Source organism: Phyllobates terribilis, unplaced genomic scaffold (assembly GCF_046119375.1).
Source record: "Phyllobates terribilis strain yellow unplaced genomic scaffold, ASM4611937v1 Scaffold_5__5_contigs__length_657084704, whole genome shotgun sequence".
Lineage (NCBI taxonomy): Eukaryota > Metazoa > Chordata > Amphibia > Anura > Dendrobatidae > Phyllobates > Phyllobates terribilis.
The window spans coordinates 459,262,413-459,281,004 of record NW_027362765.1 but is presented as its reverse complement, the minus strand read 5'-3'; the positions used below and the strand labels follow the sequence as shown (position 1 = coordinate 459,281,004).

Below are 18,592 nucleotides of genomic sequence, written 5' to 3'. Positions count from 1 at the left end.
TGGCAGTTTTGTCTCACAGTGGACACAACCGACCCTTCCAACCTAATGTTCAGAAGTGACCATAGTCCACTTAAAGAATTGCAGCATAATCGAGTGCTTCATTCATGTGAATCTGTGAAATTTAGTCGATAAACTGTTGGTTGCTTTATAATTGTTGTTAAAAGAATCCCCCATGGCATGGTCCTACTCATGAGACCCCCAGTAATTTTCAATAAAGTCTGAGACTCCTGCAGCAGAAAAAAGAATTGTGCATTTCCCTTTAAAACCAACAGCCGTCTGTGTAATGCACCCCGACATGTTGTGGCTTTTGGGGTGAGAGATGGTTTTTGTAGTGATTCTTCACTCTTCTTAAAAGATGAGGGTACTTAACAGGGGTCTCCTGAATTAACTATTGGTTTCCATAACAAATGTTTGAATGTGGATTTTCTAAACCAGACAATCCTTTTTAAAGAAGACCTTTCTCCAGTTTGAGCATGTTACACTGGACACACCATGGATTAAAGACTGCAGAGCTGAGTAAAACATAGTTTTTATTTTTTAATTTCTCCTCTCCGTTGCTGAGATATTAGTTTGCAAAGTTTGGGTTGCAAATTATGATAAGCCCAACTGGGTGTTGCTAGTGATTTGTCTCTGGGGCGGTTACTTCTTCTCCTACATGAGGTTGACCAATTATAAGCAGGCAACGTGATGCAGGGGCGAAAAGAACGCGCCCTCCTCACTGCTCTCTGCAGCTACTGTGTAGAGTTACAGCAGAGCGAAGTTATGTATCATTGCAGACTGTTACGGGTCCGGGTGGTGGAACCTCTGTGCTACGGTGCAAGGAGGGACCCAGAGGGGCGTAACTAAGTATCAACTCGATCCGACCCTGGTCGGACAGCAGCTAACGACTCCGTGACCAGGGAGGATCCGAGCTGAGGGACCAGGTGCTACTCTGGGGACGACCTTGTAGAGAGCAGGTGGCTCCCACGGGTCAGATGGCTGGGACTGACCGGTATAGTGGATGGACACAACAAGCAGGCAGAAGTCTCTGGGTAGCTGACGGGTAGTCACGGCAAGTGACAGCAGAGCAGGTAGAAGTCTCTTGGCTAGCAGGCAGGTGGTCACGGCAAGTGACAGCAGAGCGGGTAGAAGTCTCTTGGCTAGCAGGCGGGTAACAGACGAGTGCTCCCAGGTGAGCGGGCTAGCAGGCACGGCAGGTAGCAGACAGATGACTGTCTGATGCTTCCTGGTAAGCAGGTGGTCTTGCCCATAGACAGACTGGCGGATGACCGGAGGCAGACTGTCGGACTGGAGAGTAGTCAGACTGGCGGACTGGAACGGTAGTCAGGCTGGCAACGGGACCTGAGGGCTGAAGCAGAGGTAAGTATACTGTGCAACAACTTTGCTCGGGCAACTCCATTTTGGAGGAGGTGCCCTAAATATGGGAGGTCCTCTGGCAATTGGCTGGGGACTCCTTAGGACGGCTCGCGCGGCCCCTTTAAGAGAGAGGGAGCGCGCGCGCGCCCTAAGCACAGTGCCCGGGAAGGAGCGCGCGCCGTCAGCCGCAGGAAGAGGAGCGGGGAGGTGAGAGGGACGGCGTCTCTGCCTGGCAGGGGGCAGAGACGCCGATGCTACACAGACACTTCCAATCTCCTCTCACAGTGGTGTCAGCTCTCACCCCACACTGACTGCTGTGGAAGGAGAACTGGAAGATTTTGTAATGATACATAACTCAGGCCTGCTGTAGCTCTACATAGTAGCTGCAGAGATCAGTGAGGAGAAGAGGCCGTGTTCTTTTCTCCCCTGCATGATGCTGACTGTGAAGGATCGCCACCCGCCTGACATCACAATTACGTCAGACGGATCACGTGATACGGATCTGTACTTTGCACCAATGTGACGTTTCACTCCCCCTAAGGGACACTTAAGGTCAGATTGATACAGTTCTACACAGACACCCCCTGTCCGCACAGGTACAGGAAGGTACCGGGAGTGAGAAGAGGTGGCCCACTCATTCACTGATGTGGCACCACACTCGCTCACACCCCTGACAGGCTGAGAGGCCCATCTTACTGACCCCAGTGAAACAGAACCTTGTCAGCCTGGTAGAGCTGCCACAATTTCCTCTTAGATATAAGCGCCCGGTCTGTTAACTGGAATTATATCGGGCCAGGAACCAGACCCGGTAGCATGGGAATTCAGCCGAAAAGCGGACGTGTGGATTCGTAGATCGAGATAAAAGAACAGCCCAAGGTTAAATTATATATTTAATCGCCTTAAGGGCACACTAGACAATACACTATATACATAAGGGTTATACATCCATAATGGTCAGAGATGCAAACACAATAGTAGTGGTACAAAAGATATAAGCAGGTATTAAGAGTCAATTTCCAGTCTGAAGGAAGTCCTGGCTTGCGGGGGAGGACTGCCACATGGAAAGCTTGTTGTCACACAGGGTGTGGGAAAGACTTAGTGCAACACAGAGGGAAAGGGAGCCCAGACACTAGGGAAATGGGGGAGTAGAGACCTCCAAGTATGGTCTAGTGTCACCCTGCCTCAACTACCGTCCCTATATTGGCTCTTCACCAATCGCCGCACGCGTGCCTTGCCCTGGCTTTCCCTGGTGTATGGCTAAGGCTAGGGAAGGGAGGAGATGAGCACTAGTCGATCTCCACTAAACTCTATAGACAACAAGGGTAGACAAACAGGGGAGGATTGCTTAGCTTTAGTAATGCCAAAAGTAGAGATATCCTGCAACCAACTGCAAGGTGACTGTCTGTCACCTCTGACACACCCCTGACGCTTGTGGTTTCCCCTGTTCGGGGACTTCTCCCACACGATGTGTCGTTGTGACCTCCCAGAGAAAAAGCACTAGGCCAAGAGCTGCAGGAGCTCTTAACCTCTCTGGGTCACCCCCCTCCTGCCCCCTGAGCTGGAACTAAATCTCCACCCCTGGCCTCCATCAGTTATAAACTCCAGAAACTAAAATGGGTTATATTTCCTTCCTGGACGGTCTTAGGGAGTTAGGGAAACGGTTCTGGTGTCATCGGATCCAGCCGGGCCCCTGCTATGCGTGGAGACCAAACACAGCGGTCCTATGAGTTTCCGAATAGCTGTGCTATGTATCTCCCCATCCCTACGCGCTAGACTGGGCTGGGACCCAGGCTAACATTCCCCATGTTCTTGGGATCTCGAAAATCTATTTGGTGTATGGCTGGGACGTATAATATTTCCATAACTCGATATTGAATGAAAGCTGTCTGACACAAAGGGAGACTGCACGGCTTGGATCCACAGGGGGTCTTCCTGTAGCAGCTCAGCTGGTGGGGGTGTACCTCCTTGGCTTGAAGCTGGCTAGGTAAGATATTTGTCACGCACTGTCTCTTGGCCTCCTCCCTCCTCCTGCAGCTGCAAAAGTGTCCCGTTACAACTGCACACTGAGGAGCTTTTTAATCCCCTGCCAAATAGGATACAATGATTGACATGAGATTATATCTCCAATATTCTTCACACTGCCTGCTTATGATTGGTCATCCTCATGTAGGGGATCCCCCCCCCCGAGAGAAATCTGTGGTAATGGCCCCTTGGACTTATCATAAATTATAACCTAAACTATAAAAGCTAATTTTTCCGCAACAGAGAGGAGAAATGAAAAAATAAAAACTACATTTTCCTCAGCTCTGCAGCCACTGTTCTATGATGTGGCCAGTTTAAAATGCTAAAACTACACTTGTGAAAGGGCCTCTGTAAGGGAAACCTGTCATGTCATTTCATTCATGCTGCCCGAGCCTGGCTGTGTGATTTACAGCCAGGTAAACACTGCAGTGTTTCAGAGAAAACATAGTTTGGAGAGACCTAACTAGTCCGATGATGTCCCGCTTCAGTTAATTGAGAGATCTCCGCCATTTATGTACATACGGAGAAATCTATTAAACAACTGGTGCTGGGAGAAGCTGACCAAGGACCACATCTGTCATGGTCGGCTTTTTATACTGTATTTTCTCTGAAACGCCGCAGCATTTTAGAAAACAATATATGTTGCCGCAGTCGTGCACCCAGGCTCTGATTCGTGCCACCCAAGGTTTCAATTTCATGAATCTAATAACAAGCCTTTGCTTCTGTATACTTCATGTAAGTGATTATCTATATATTGCATGTAATTTATGTCTCTTGTTTATAGCATTTTATAAACTGAGTATATTTGCTTAACACACTGATGCCCCCAAACCCAGACTGTTGATTTCTGTGTGCCTTGGCTCATTAAACCTGTGTTTCTTTACAGCGGGGCAGAGTCTTTCTGAATCTCTGCAGTCGGCAAGTTCTCAAGAAGTTTCCCTCAAGTTCCTGCTCACCGGCCTCCTCTCAGGTTTGCCGCAGCCTCCATTTGTGGTGAGAATGTGCCCACCGCTCACCACCAAGAATATCACACAGTACAAACCCCTCCTTGCTGTAGGTAAGTCTTATGTATCAAACACACAAATGGAAGCCATGTCCGTATCCTTTCTAGCATAATCCTAAAGCAAGATGTTATTTTCTTTTTGTTGCCCATGAAATCCTCCAAACCTAGCTTCTGTTATCAGAGGGAGGGTGAATATATATTTTTTAATGATAATCTCTATTTCTCTAATAACCCCCCACGACAGCACACAGGAGGATGTAACCCCACCCTAATAGGGACAGGAAATCCGAAAAGGTTTAAATAGCCCCTCACACATCCTCCCTCCAGTGTTATTTCTTGTCCCTATCTGGGCCGGCGACAGGCACTGGGGGAAAGCTACTAGCCGGGCAGCGGAGGATCGAGCGGTCTTTACCTCTCCTCCTCAGGGAGCTGCTCTCGTTTCCTCCGGAGACGGGACCCCCTCTTGCAGTCCGCGCTCTCGGGCAAGGTCTGCTGGATCTTCTGACTGGAGGCCTCTCTGAGCTCTCCGGTCCATCTCCTCCTCCTCTCCCCCGCTGGATGTGCGGGCGATGCCGGCTCCAGGATGTGGAGCGCACGCCACGGCGCCGGAAGTGACGTCGGACGCCGGGCAGTGGATGATGACGTCACTTCCGGCACTTTGCGTTCCACTGTGAACCGCATCAAAAAGCTATGGGGGAAGAAGAGCAGGAGGGGGGAGCCCTCTAAACAGAGGGAGGCGCTGGTCCGGTCGCCCATAAAAGGAGCCCTGGACAGGAAGACATCTACAGGTAGGACAAAACCATGTCTGTTGAAGCTTCTCGCTCTGCATCTGTAGAGCCCAGCGCCGGTCCGGTCCCAGTAAGTATGGCACTGGTAGTCCATCTCCCAGATGCAGGAAATAGTGATTATAGCTCCCCTCCCCTTCTCCCCTCTCTTGTAGGGGGACAAGGAACCTGCATCTGGAGAAAAAGTTAAACCGTCACGCAGTTGTCCCATCTGTACCAAAAAGCTATCGTCCTCCCATAGAAAGCCCCTATGCAAGGACTGTACGGAGAAGATTATCAGGCAAGAACAACCTTCCTTAATGGAGGAGGTAAAGGGGATTGTACATCAGGAGATTAAATCCTCCTTAGCCTCGGTCACTCTCCCTACTCCCTCACCTAGTCAGGGTTCTACATCTACTCCCTCAGCAGCCAAAAAGAGGAAGATTAGCCCGCCAAAGGGAGGGGAGGAAGACTCTCAAGAGGAGATATATATCTCGGAAGATCTTCCAGAGGAAGGTAAACTGAGCCCAACTTCTGATAACTCCAAGCGAGAGAGATATTACTTTCCATCAGATAGTTTGGAGGAACTCCTCATGGCAGTAAGGAGAACTATGGAGGTCGAGAAAGAAAAAGTGCCCCAAACAGAACAGTGTTCCCTATACACCAGAGTATTAGAGACTTAGTTTTAGAGGAGTGGGAATCTCCAGAAAAGAGATTAAATACCCCTACAGAGTTAAGGGATAGATTTCCTGTAGACAATGAGACGGCAGAATGCTGATCTGAAGTCCCAAGAGTGGATATCCAAATTGCACGAGTAGCCAAGAAAAACACACTGCCCTTTGAAGATTCCTCTCAATTAAAAGACCCCTTAGAACGCAAAATGAAGGGACTACTCAGAAAATCCTGGGAGACCTTGGCAACACTATTAAGCACCAACGCAGTCTCTACGGGCGTAGCTCGATCAATGGCTCATTGGCTAGATCAACTGGAGGAACGCCTAGTTGCAGGCACCCCCAGAGAAGACATCTTGGCATCCCTACCGCTTCTACAGAAAGCTACGGGGTTTTTAGCAGACACCTCTGCAGAATCCATGAGCGTGGCGGCAAGAGCATCTGGGCTATCAAACTTTGTAAGAAGGGCCCTATGGTTGAAATCCTGGAATGGCGACGTGGCATCAAAAATGAAGTTGTGTTCTATCCCCTTTAAGGGGAAATACATGTTCGGGCCAGTCCTAGATGATCTTCTAGAGAAGGCCTCAGACAAGAAGAAGGCCCTCCCGGAACCTAGGAATGTGAGGAAGAGGCCTTTTCGTCCCTCCCAAGAGCAGACCCCTCAATATAGGGGTAAAGGCAAAACAGGACTATGGAGCTACCCAAAAGGTAGAGGAGGCAAAAATCTTTTTCTCTCCCAAAACCAACGTCAGAACAGACCATGACGTCAGGACAGTCGGGGGCCACATCTCGAATTTTCTCCCTCAGTGGAAAGAAATCTGCTCAGACCCATGGGTCCTGAGGGTTGTCAAGTTCGAAGTAAAAATAAATTCCTCCTCCTATCCTCCAGAGAGGATAAGGTTAACACAGCTCTCCTTTCAGAGTCGTCAGGCTACCCTGATATCCGGTCTTATTGACCTATTGTCCTCAGGGGTAATATACCTGGTTCCTACAAGAGAGATAGGCACAGGACATTATTCCAGACTCTTCCTTATAAAAAAAAAACAATTGGCTCACACCGAATTCTAATCAATCTAAGGCCACTGAATCAGTATATCCACTACCAACGATTCAAGATGGAATCCATCAGGTCAACGGTCCCCCTGATAGGACAGGACCATGTCATGGCCACAATCGACCTCCAGGATGCATATTACCACATCCCCATACATCCACTTCACAGGAGGTACCGAAGATCTGCAGTGGTTCAAGAGGATCAAATAGTCCACTATCCATTCAATGTTCTCCCATTTGGAATTTCATCAGCCCCGCGAATATTTACAAAAGTCATGGCAGAAGTCATGGCTTATATCAGTGGTCAGAACATTTCAATAGTACCATACCTCGACGACCTGTTATTAATCGGGCCCTCAGTACCAGTACTCCGAGAACATCTACAGTTGACCACTCAGATCCTATCGTCTCTGGGCTGGTCAGTGAACCAGAAAAAAATCAGATATGGTTCCCTCCATGACAAGAACATTTCTAGGAGTACTATTGGATTCCCACAGCCAGATATCATTCCTGCCAAAGCAAAAACAGGTCGTGATAAAAGCAAAAATCAATGTCCTAAGGAGCAGAAGATCAGTATCCATTGAGAGATGCCATGTCAGTCCTCGGGTCTATGACATCCTGTATTCAGATGGTGGCCTGGGCTCAGGCGCATACCCGAACATTACAGACCCACATCCTTACGAATTGGGACGGATCCCCACGGTCTCTGAACAGGAGAATCCCTATACCACCACGAGTAAGGACCTCTCTATTCTGGTGGCTGAACGGAAAAAATCTGAACAATGGAGAACCATGGATCCAGAATCCGCTGGGAGCCATAAAGGTGGATGCCAGCGAAAAGGGATAGGGAGCCATGGTCTCCCAAGAGCTATTCCAGGGTATATGGACCAAAGAGGTGAGACAACACTCATCAAATTTCAGAGAACTAAAAGCCGTAGAGGAAGTCCTCAGAGCAGCAGAGCCTCTGGTCCAGAAATCTCACATTCAGATATTTTCAGACAATATCACCACAGTAGCCCACTTTTGTCATCAAGGGGGCACAGGATACGAAAGCTTTAAAAGCAATTTTAGCAAGAATATTCTCCTGGGCCGAAGAACATCTTCTATCCTTGTCGGCTCTTCATATCAAAGGTTCAGTCAATATCCAGGCCGGCTTATTAAGCAGAACAAAGATTCATCCAGGAGAGTGGAGCCTAAACCCAGGCGTCTTCCAGATGTTAGTCGAGAGATGGGGCTATCCAGAGGTAGATCTCTTCTCCGGACACCAGAACGCGAAAGTACCTCAATATTTCTCCCTGGATCCAAACGCTCTTGCCTGGGCGTGGACGCATTCGCTTACAAATAGGAATTCAAACTAGCGTATGCCTTTCCCCCACTACCTATCCTTTCAAAAACCTTACAGAAGATAAGGACCGAAGGGACCAGAGTAATCCTAGTGGCCCCTCGCTGGCCAAAAAGAAGTTGGTTTCGGAACGTTAACCAGTCTGAGTGTGGAGAGCCCTCTAATCCTTCCTCTCATAAAGGATCTCCTTCTCCAGGGACCGATTCACCATCTGGATCCCGAGAGACTACACCTAACTGCCTGGCTTCTGAATTCCTGATATTAAAAACAAGTGGCCTCTCAGAGAAAGTCATCAAAACTCTCCAGAAGAGCAGGAAACCTGTAACGATCACCATTTACCATAAGATCTGGAAAACCTTCTTAAGGTGGTGTGCACCCACTCGCCCAGAGCCTCATAGGGCTGATGTGGCTCAGATTCTAGACTTTTTACAAGAAGGTCTGGAAAAAGGTCTCAGACCTAGCTAGTACTCTTAAGGTCCAGGTAGCAGCGTTAAGTTCATACTTCGATCAAAGACTAGCGGAACATCAGTGAGTGAGAAGATTTGACAGCAGCCACCCGCAGCCACCCTAGAGTAACAGACCTGGTTCCCCCCTGGGAGCTTAACATTGTTCTGAAAGGGTTAACCCTTCCACCCTTTGAGCCCTTATCAACCATAAGACTGGACAGGCTGACCTGGAAAATGGCTTTCCTGGTGGCAATAACTACAGCCAGAAGAGTGTGTGAACTACAGGCCCTTTCGGTCAACGAACCCTACCTGAGAATCCTGGAAGATCGTCTAATTTTCCAACTTGACCCTTCATTTCTACCTAAGGTGGTTTCAAATTTCCACAGATCTCAGGAGATAACCCTTCCATCTTTTTGTGACAACCCAAAAGACAAAAAAGAGATGGAATTCCACACTCTGGACGTTTGGAGAATAGTACTGCACTATCTTCAGGAAACAGAAGAAGGAAGGAAAGACAAGAACCTCTTTGTCCATACACAAGGTCCAAACAGAGGAAGGAAAGCAGCAAAATCCACAATAGCCAACTGGATTAAGAGGGCAATTACGGAGGCTTACCAGATCCAGGATCTACCTCCTCCAGCAAAGCTCAAGGCCCATTCTACAAGGGCGATATCTGTCTCCTGGGCTGAAAAAGCCCCTATTAGTACGATATTGCCAGCTCTATCCATCCCGGTTAGGTTGTGCTTTTCATTGAACTGATTTTTTTGATAATTTGATTCCCAAGTGATGAACTTTCTAAATAGTCTTCATTAAACCCGTCCTACAATTTCTGACCTGCTCCTCTCTGTGTTGTCTTTTTCTGCACTCCCTTTCCTTTGTCTCAGTGTCTTGATGAACATATACATTTGGCCGGTGTGTTGTCCGTATACACATTTGCTTTTATTAAGCGGCAGTCATCTCCTATTCAGTCTGCGTTAAATATGGAGCTGCGCAATGATCTCTGACGTCCCCAATTTGCAGAGTGATTTTCTCAATTAATACAACAGCCATATGATCCTAGAGATATCAGGCCACCAATGAGGTTCAGATGAGTGCAAGTAGAAAGTACTGAAACTGCCCTCACTAAAGTCTCTAATGATCTAGTAACAGCTAAATCTAATGCTCACTACTCCCTGCTGTTTCTCCTGGATCTCTCTGCCGCTTCTGACACCAGATCCTCCTCACTATGCTCCGCTCTATAGGCCTCAAGGACACCGCTCTCTCCTGGTTCTCCTATCTCTCTGGCTGCTCCTTCACGGTATCTTTTGCTGGCTCTTCTTCCTCTAATCTTCCCCTTACTATCGGGGTTCCACAAGGATCAGTCCTAGGCCCCCTCCTCTTCTTGCATACTGCCCCTATTGGACAAACCATCAGCTGATTTGGATTCCAGTATCCTCTCTATGCTGATGACACCCAACTATACACCTCTTCACCTGACATCACCCCTACCCTAATACAAAATACCGGTGATTGTCTGTCCACTGTCTCTAACATCATGTCTTCCCTCTATCTGAAACTGAATCTCTCCAAAACTGAACTCCTTGTTTTTCCTCCCTCTACTAACCTACCTATACCTGACTTTTCAATTTCCTTGGGTGGTGCCACCATAACCCCCAAGCTGCAAGCTCGCTGTCTTGGAGTCATATTTGACACACAACTTTCCTTTATTCCCCATATTCAATCACTCACTCGCTCATGTCATCTGCAACTCAAAAACATCTCCAGAATCCGACCTTTTCTCACCTTTGATACTGCAAAAACTCTTACTGTTGCTCTTATTCACTCTCCTCTGGACTACTGCAACTCTCTTCTGATCGGTCTCCCTCTAAACAAACTCTCTCCTCTCCAATCCATTCTGAATGCAGCTGCCAGGGTCATATTTTGATCGGGTCCCTTCACTGACGCCTCTACCCTGTGCCAGTCATTGCTCTGGTCACCCATTCACCACAGAACACAATACAAACTCATCTCTCACCCACACAGCTCTCCACAGTTCTGCACCGGCCTATATCTCATCCCTCATTTCTGTCTATCGCCCCTCCCGTGCCCTCCGTTCTGCAACTGATCTAAGACTAATATCCTCCTTAATTCGAACCTCGCACCTCCGTCTCCAAGACTTCTCTCGTGCCGCGCCAATTTTCTGGAATGCACTGCCCCAAACGATCCGACTGATATCTAGCCCCTATGTCTGCAAACATGCTTTAAAAACACATCTGCTTAGACAAGCCTAACGCTTCCCTGTTCCCTCCTAAATGTTATTCCTAATCTGCTCCTGCGTATCGTATTCATCTTTCTCCACATCCTCCATGCACCAAATAGCACACGGTAACTGCTCTTAGACAGATACTGGCTGATGACCATGTTCTACCTATTGTGTCCCCCCATTTCCATTTAGATTGTAAGCTTGCGAGCAGGGCCCTCACTCCTGTAACTGTTGAAAGGTGATATATTGCATTGTTTATATTGTCTGTACACGTCCCTACTTAATTGTAAAGTGCTGCAGAATATGTTGGCGCTATATAAATAAAAATTGTTATTATTAGAGGAAAGGGCCCAATATGCATGGAGATGAGAGCACACCGCTGCCTGCAGGGGCGAGAGAAGAGATCACATAGGCTGTGTGTGACTGTAAAGTGCCCAAACCCACTCTACATCTCTGTTCCCCAACGCCAGTCCTCAAGAGCCACCAAGTGATCATGTTTTCAGGATTTCCTTAGTGTTGCCCAGATGATAATTCCATCACTTGTACAATACTAAGGAAATCCTAAAAACCATGCACTGTTGGTGTCTCTTGAGGATTGGAGTTGAGGAACACTGATCTACAGGGTAAAGGAAAATTACACACAATTCGGCATCAGTGTGTATCAGTCCAAGGTCCATCTTGGGTCTTAACAGGACTGACGAAGGAAGGAATCCTTACTAGGTCATGAGAACTAGAAGCATCCTGGACACAGTGATCTCGTATCCAGCATGTATTACAGGGAAGGACACTCACAATGGAAAGTTCAGAAACCAGGAGCAAATTTTAAACTGCATATCAGGAGGTCTGACAATGAATTAAAAAAATAAGATTGTAGCCTGTAATTTAGTGCTGCTAACATAATGCATGTTAAATATTTTCCATTTCAAACGTATCCGTAGCCTGTAAATTTAAAGATGAGATTTGGCTTAAAATTAGGGTAGTATAGTATAAGATTATATGGATTGAAAAAAAAGAGTTAAACATTTGCTTCGAAGTACCTTGCTATAATGTAGAAAGAAATGGCATATATGACATTTAAAGAGTTACGCTGGGTGAAGACTCTAAACTCAGAATGACACCAAAATTATATTTTCACATGATCTGCTGGCCTCTGGTTTTTATTAGTGTTTGTCTGATGTTTATATCACATACACAAATATAATTGCAATCATATTATGAGTACCAATAGGTTATATTGACAGTTAGAATGAGTTAATGCAGCAAGTCAATATTTGCAGTGTTGCCCCTTCTTCTTCAAGACCTCTGTAATTCTCCCTGGCATGCTCTCAATCAACTTTTGGACCAAATCCTGACTGATAGCAGTCCATTCTTGCATAATCAATGCTTGCATTTTGCCAGATTTTGTTGGTTTTTGGTTGTCCACCCGTCTCTTGATGATTGACCACAAGTTCTCAATGGGATTAAGATCTGGGGAGTTTCCAGGCCATGGATCCAAAATCTCTATGTTTTGTTCCATGAGCCATTTAGTTATCACCTTTGCTTTATGGCAAGGTGCTCCATCATGCTGGAAAAGGCATTGTTGGGCGCCAAACTGCTCTTGGACGGTTGGGAGAAGTAGCTCTTGGAGGACATTCTGGTACCATTTTTATTCATGGCTGTGTTTTTAGGCAAGACTGTGAGTGAGCCGAATCCCTTGGCTGAGAAGCAACCCCACACATGAATGGTTTCAGGATGCTTTACAGTTGGTATGAGACAAGACTGGTGGTAGCGCTCACCTCTTCTTCTCCGAATAAGCTGTTTTCCAGATGTCCCAAACAATCGAAAAGGGGATTCTTCAGAGAAAATGACTTTGCCCCAGTCCTCAGCAGTCCACTCCCTGTACCTTTTGCAGAATATCAGTCGGTCCCTGATGTTTTTTCTGGAGAGAAGTGGCTTCTTTGCTGCCCTCCTTGAAACCAGCCCTTACTCAAAGAGTCTCCGCCTCACAGTGCGTGCAGAAGCACTCACACCAGCCTGCTGCCATTCCTGAGCAAGCTCGGCACTGCTGGTAGTCCGATCCCGCAGCTGAAACAGTTTTAAGATACGGTCCTGGTGCTTGCTGGTCTTTCTTGGGCGCCCTGGAGCCTTTTTGACAACAATGGAAGCACTCTCCTTGAAGTTCTTGATGATGCGATAGATTGTTGACTGAGGTGCAATCTTTGTAGCTGCGATACTCTTCCCTGTTAGGCCATTTTTGTGCAGTGCAATGATGGCTGCACGTGTTTCTTTAGAGATAACCATGGTTAACTGAAGAGAAACAATGATACCAAGAACCAGCCTCCTTTTAAAGTGTCCAGTGATGTCATTCTTACTTAATCATGACTGACTGATCGCCAGCCCTGTCCTCATCAACACCCACACCTGTGTTAATGGATCAATCACTAAAACGATGTTAGCTGCTCCTTTTAAGGCAGGACTGCAATGATGTTGAAATGTGTTTTGGGGGTTAAAGTTCATTTTCTGGGCAAATATTGACTTTGCAAGTACAGTAATTGCTGTTAAGCTGATCACTCTTTGACATTCAGGAGTATATGCAAATTGCCATTACAAAAAATGAAGCAGTAAACTTTGGAAAAATTACTATTTGTCTCATTCTCAATACTTTTGGCCATGACTGTATGCGGTGTATCCAGTCGTCACAGTTTGGCTAAGATCAGATGAGCATATAACAAATAATAAGAGTTTCATCCATAATGTCATCTATATGCAATTTTTTTTTATTTATTTTTTTAATGCGAAGATTCAGTCTGCAAAAAAAAACAAACGCCCAAATAGATAAGCTTGGTCCTAGTGATCTCTGTGTGTTTTTTCACAGACTGCACTCGGAACAAAAATACAGATGTGTGAACTGTTACTAGACAGGATCTCTCCTTCTTCACCTTGTAGTCATTGCTGTTGGTTTGGATCCCGGATTACCACTTTAACATTGGTTTCTGCCTTAGTGGCGTCACTTCTGGGATTTTCCAGAGATTATTGTAAAGTAGAGTGTGTGGGTGATGGAGCCGTTTAATAAAGAGCGCCTGTATTCAGAGAGGGGGATATTATGGGTAATGATGGATATTGTGTCAGTAGACCGAGCAGTAATGAATTAGGAGGACGGAGCAATGAGTTCGTAGTAGAAATCTAATGTATAAAAGCAGCTCGCTGCAGGTGGGAATGATGAATTTCTTACTTGGGTAATGTGATTGTAACTTAATTAAAAAAGGACACGACAAAGAACCACTGCGATCATTTCATGTACAATAATCATTTTATATTCTTCGCACGGCTCGAGACATTTGACCGCTTCTTCTTAATTTACAGGTACGAGCAATGGTTCCGTCTTCGTGTATAATCTGACCAGCGGCCTGCTGCACAAAGAGTTAAATATACATTCGTGTGAGGTCAGGTGAGTTGTATGGTAATGCCGCCGGATGGAAAGTGAGGTCCTAAAATGCAGATGGTGGGGGGCATGGCCAACAGATTGTACTGATCTTACAGACCCACTGAGCAAAGTAAGAATTCACTAATCGTGACACTTCTGGGTGTTTCATGTGGATTGGAAAATTCTTCAATATTGCATCCCATATGTCACATCTGCACGGAGAAGAGTAGCAACTATTGATCACAGCTGTGTGTATGGTCTCCTAAAATGGCTGGAAAATGGTAGCAGACTATTGTGGAGTGTATGGAACGCAATACATGGCTGTGCTATACGGCCCTGAGCTTACCCACAAACACATAGAAGATAGTTTGAACCTCTTTTGTCTCTGACTACGGACTATGTAAAAAAAATAACATTACTATTGGTTCTTTTTTATCTTGGTGGATAATTTTTTCTTTGAATGGCTATTTCCAATATTTTAAGTTATTACTCATCTATAGGATAGGTGATAACGTGCGAGTGGGTAGAGGTCCGACTGCTGGGACCCCCACCAATGTTTACAATGGAATCTTGCATTGTCCACGCTCCATTCATTCTTTACCACTGGAGATGGCCGAGTACAGCTCTCCATTAAGTGTAACTCCAGGGAAAATATTAACTCCATTGTTTGCTTTATATCCCCATGTATAGTAGCTTTATGGAGCTTTCCCCTTTGAAGCTTAAAGGGGTATTCTAATTTCCAAGATCCAATCCCAATATGTAGTAGGTCTAATAATAATTATCTTAGCAAATACCTCCAATTAGAAATGTAGTATAGTTTTTCTGATTAGCTGTCACTTACCCCATTAGCAGTGCATTGCAGCAGATTAGGTATCCATGGTTATGCCTACTTACATAGTGATAGTTACTTAGCAGTTAGTAGTTGTAGCCATGGATACCTAAGCTACTGCAATGCCTCAAATGGGATACGCAACCTAACAAATCAAAAGAACTATACTAGATAGATATACTAACAGACATAGTCCTCAAAAAATTGATAAGGTATGGAAGCCTTGGTTTTATTCCCCTTAATCTCCAGGTGAGGAGGTGTATTCTCTCACAATAAAATGTGTGATATTTGGTGCCTGATATGGGTGTCTTATGGTTTTGGTTAAGATATTAGACCCATGATATGTTAAAGGCAAGGTTAACTTTGCCAGACAGCATTAACGAGAAATGCAGTTTGTTTCTTTGTTCTATGATGTAACCTTGTCATCTTGTATAATCGTTAGGGTTGAGCGAGTATGTTCTGTTCGAGTATGCTCGGGCCGAGCTCCGAGTAGTTACAGCTGCTCGGTGATCAGGTGAAATCCCTCCTGTGTGCATGATTTGCAACTGTTTGACAGCTTTATTACATGTGAGGAATGTGTAAGAAATAGACATTTCTCCCATGTAATAAAGCTGTCAAACAGTTGCAAATCATGCACACGGGAGCGATTCAACCATATCACCGAGCAGCTGTAAATACTTGGAGCTCGGCCCGAGCATACTCGGCGAAAAGGTTAACAAAACATACTCGCTCAACACTAATAATCGTCAATAAAATGAGTTAAAAAGAAAAGAAATAGTGTACATCCCGTTTAAATAAATTTTGTAGTGATCGAAATTTGTTACAAAGTGTCAGATCATCAATCACTACACAAAACTGCAACCGCTCTTTCATCCACCTGCTACTTTCTTGTTCCCTAATATGAGGAATACATTGAGAAATGAGATTTGTGGTGAAGACGGCCGACCTTGGGTTGAGCGATGGGGGTGCAGCTCTGGGTGCCGCTGCCATCACAGCCAGAGGTTCTTTATTGAGTAATAACAGGCGATCCTCTCTTTGCCATCGTGAAGACCTTACAGCGTACCATACACATGGGAAAAGTCGGCCATTCATGCCAATATCAAATTGATCATCCGATGACCTATAATCTGTTGTGTATAGACGCAGCTGCTTGTTCCTTGTAGTTATGGGACTAGATTGGATTTTAGGGCGATTACATGTTTGCTTATTCCCCAAGCTGAACCTGCAGTTATTGGTTAGACAGACTAAGGCTCGCCCTGGTGACCCATGTGAATCTCACCCTTCCGTCATTTCTACTGTTTATAGAGGCATCGAATGGACCAGTCTCACAAGTTTCTTGTCCTTTGCCACTTCAACCCCAAACAACTCGGGTCTGGTGAGAAATGAGCTGCAGCTTGTAGATCTTCTTACTGGTGAGTCAATGCCTAAGACACCGTGGTCACATTGGATGTGTCTGACACCTTTCAGTTGAACTGGCTGCTGACAACTTTTCTTTATAAATGCGCAATAGAAAGTCTTAGAGAAAGCCATTTAATGATATGAGCACATTGGCTCAGTGGTTAAGTGCTGCGCTGAGGTCCTGGGTTCAAATCCCAGTAAGAACAACATCTGCATGGAGTTTTCTTCCCTTGGGTTTATTCCTGGTTCTCCAGTTTCCTCACACAGTCCAAAGACATACAATAAGGAGTGTAGCTTGTGAGCCCCAAATGGGGACAGTGATGTTTGTGTCTGTAAAGCGATGTGGAATATGTTAACGCCATATACGTAAGCAAGTAAATAAATATAAAATAAGGTACACGCTATGTAAGTAACATAAGTAAGATAAATATTGCTAGGTCTTATCCTGGAATGAAGGGGCTGCAGCATAGAGTTAGACGCAGGGCTCCCATTAGCTTTTCTTCTGCACAGCACCGGTCCTGGTCCGATGTTGCATTGGAGTTTGAGTGTGGATGTGTTGCAATCTTGAGACTCCTTGGTTAGTATCGGAGAAGCTGGGAGAACTAGGAATTCCAGTCATTCCAATAAAGGTCACAGCCCGGGGGAAAACGGCTATAAAAATAAAGAAAAAAAAAAAGCATTTTTATAAATAAAAATGTACTGTTATATTAGTGCCCCCCAGGGCACCGCTCTACAAGAAGTGTTACCGAAATAACTGGAAATGTGTTTTAATTGCTTTATTTTGTCAGCTGTTTTTGCAATTTTTTGGCAAGAGTGTCATTTCCTAAGGAATATCGCCAGCAAGCGCACACAACAAGATTTGGTGTTTTCACTATCAAAACCTGAATAACTGTTTTTTCCTATTTTTCTGCTTCATATTTATTTAATTAGAGTCCATGTATGTATAAAATGTGGGAATTGGCTAATCCCCTGACTTTATTTAAAGGGGTTTTTCAGAAGTTTATTGATCAACTATCTTTAAGGTCCCCTACACATTAGTCTAACGTCAGCCAAACCCACCGATATCTATGATGTCATGGGGGGGAGGGGGAGGGATAAGTATTTGGCATGTCAGATTTTCCACTTGTTCTACAGTTAGGTCCCGAAATATTTGGACAGTGATACAAGTTTTGGCATTTTTGCTGTTTACCAAACTATATTCAAGATCAGCCTCTAACAATGCGCTTCAGTGTTCCGGCCAGCTTAAGAGCAGCGCTTACAAGTTTTAGAGAAAAGCGCTTGTAAGCACTGAGCTCCTTGCCTGGGAGACCACTACTGATCGAGACTGCAGAGGTGGCTGGTGACCTAAGCAGTGAACAGTTAACAATAAAATTAAAAATCCTTCCATTTTTGACAATGGAGAGGCATTTTAATAACAACTACATTGCAAAATTGCTTGATTTTACAAGCACTTTGTAATTTTTAGCATTTATGATGCATAGGCTTGTAGCTTTTGTGCGTGGTACTGTTAGGGTATGTGCACACGATGCGTTTTTTTATGCGTTTCCGCAGCGGTGTTTCCGACACGGATATGCATTAAAACCGCATGTTAATAGGTCTGCCATGTATAGCAATGGTAATCCACATGTGCTGTGCACATGATGCGGAAATTTGTGCTCCGGTATTCCATAGTTGTAAAATCTGCAGCATTACCATTTCTAACGCGGTTCCTCTACCAATTTGCGCCCATTGACTTGCATTGAATCGCAGCAAACCCGCAGGTAGAATATTTATACCTGCAGAATTGCTGCGTTTCAATGAAAATCAGTAGGCGCGAAATCGCCACGGAATCGCGCTGCGGGTGGTACCCAGGTCGGGAGAGGAGGCTGCTACTCCTCTCATCTGACCGCTGCTCTGGCTGATAACAGCGAGAGCAGCGTGGAGAGGAGGAGCAGCAGTCTGCTCTTCCCAACCCGCGTGCCCGCGGTAGTAAATAAAAGAATAATAATTAAAAAGTAAAAATAAACCTTTTATACTCACCTGTCCGGCGGCCCCCGGTGTCCTCTTGGTCCCCGGCGGCGATG

At 45.5% G+C, this 18,592-nt stretch overlaps 1 protein-coding gene across 4 annotated transcripts in view; it reads left to right on the top strand.

Annotated features, from left to right (window-relative positions):
- Positions 1–18,592, top strand: part of WDR11 (WD repeat domain 11) — an 81,045-nt gene that overhangs the window by 23,111 nt on the left and 39,342 nt on the right. For all 4 annotated transcript variants that reach the window (XM_073685382.1, XM_073685381.1, XM_073685380.1 and 1 more), the window contains exons 10-12: positions 4,265–4,435; positions 14,242–14,326; positions 16,437–16,543. In XM_073685382.1, coding sequence (XP_073541483.1) covers positions 4,265–4,435; positions 14,242–14,326; positions 16,437–16,543 — 363 coding nt within the window. The remainder of the gene's footprint in view (positions 1–4,264; positions 4,436–14,241; positions 14,327–16,436; positions 16,544–18,592) is intronic.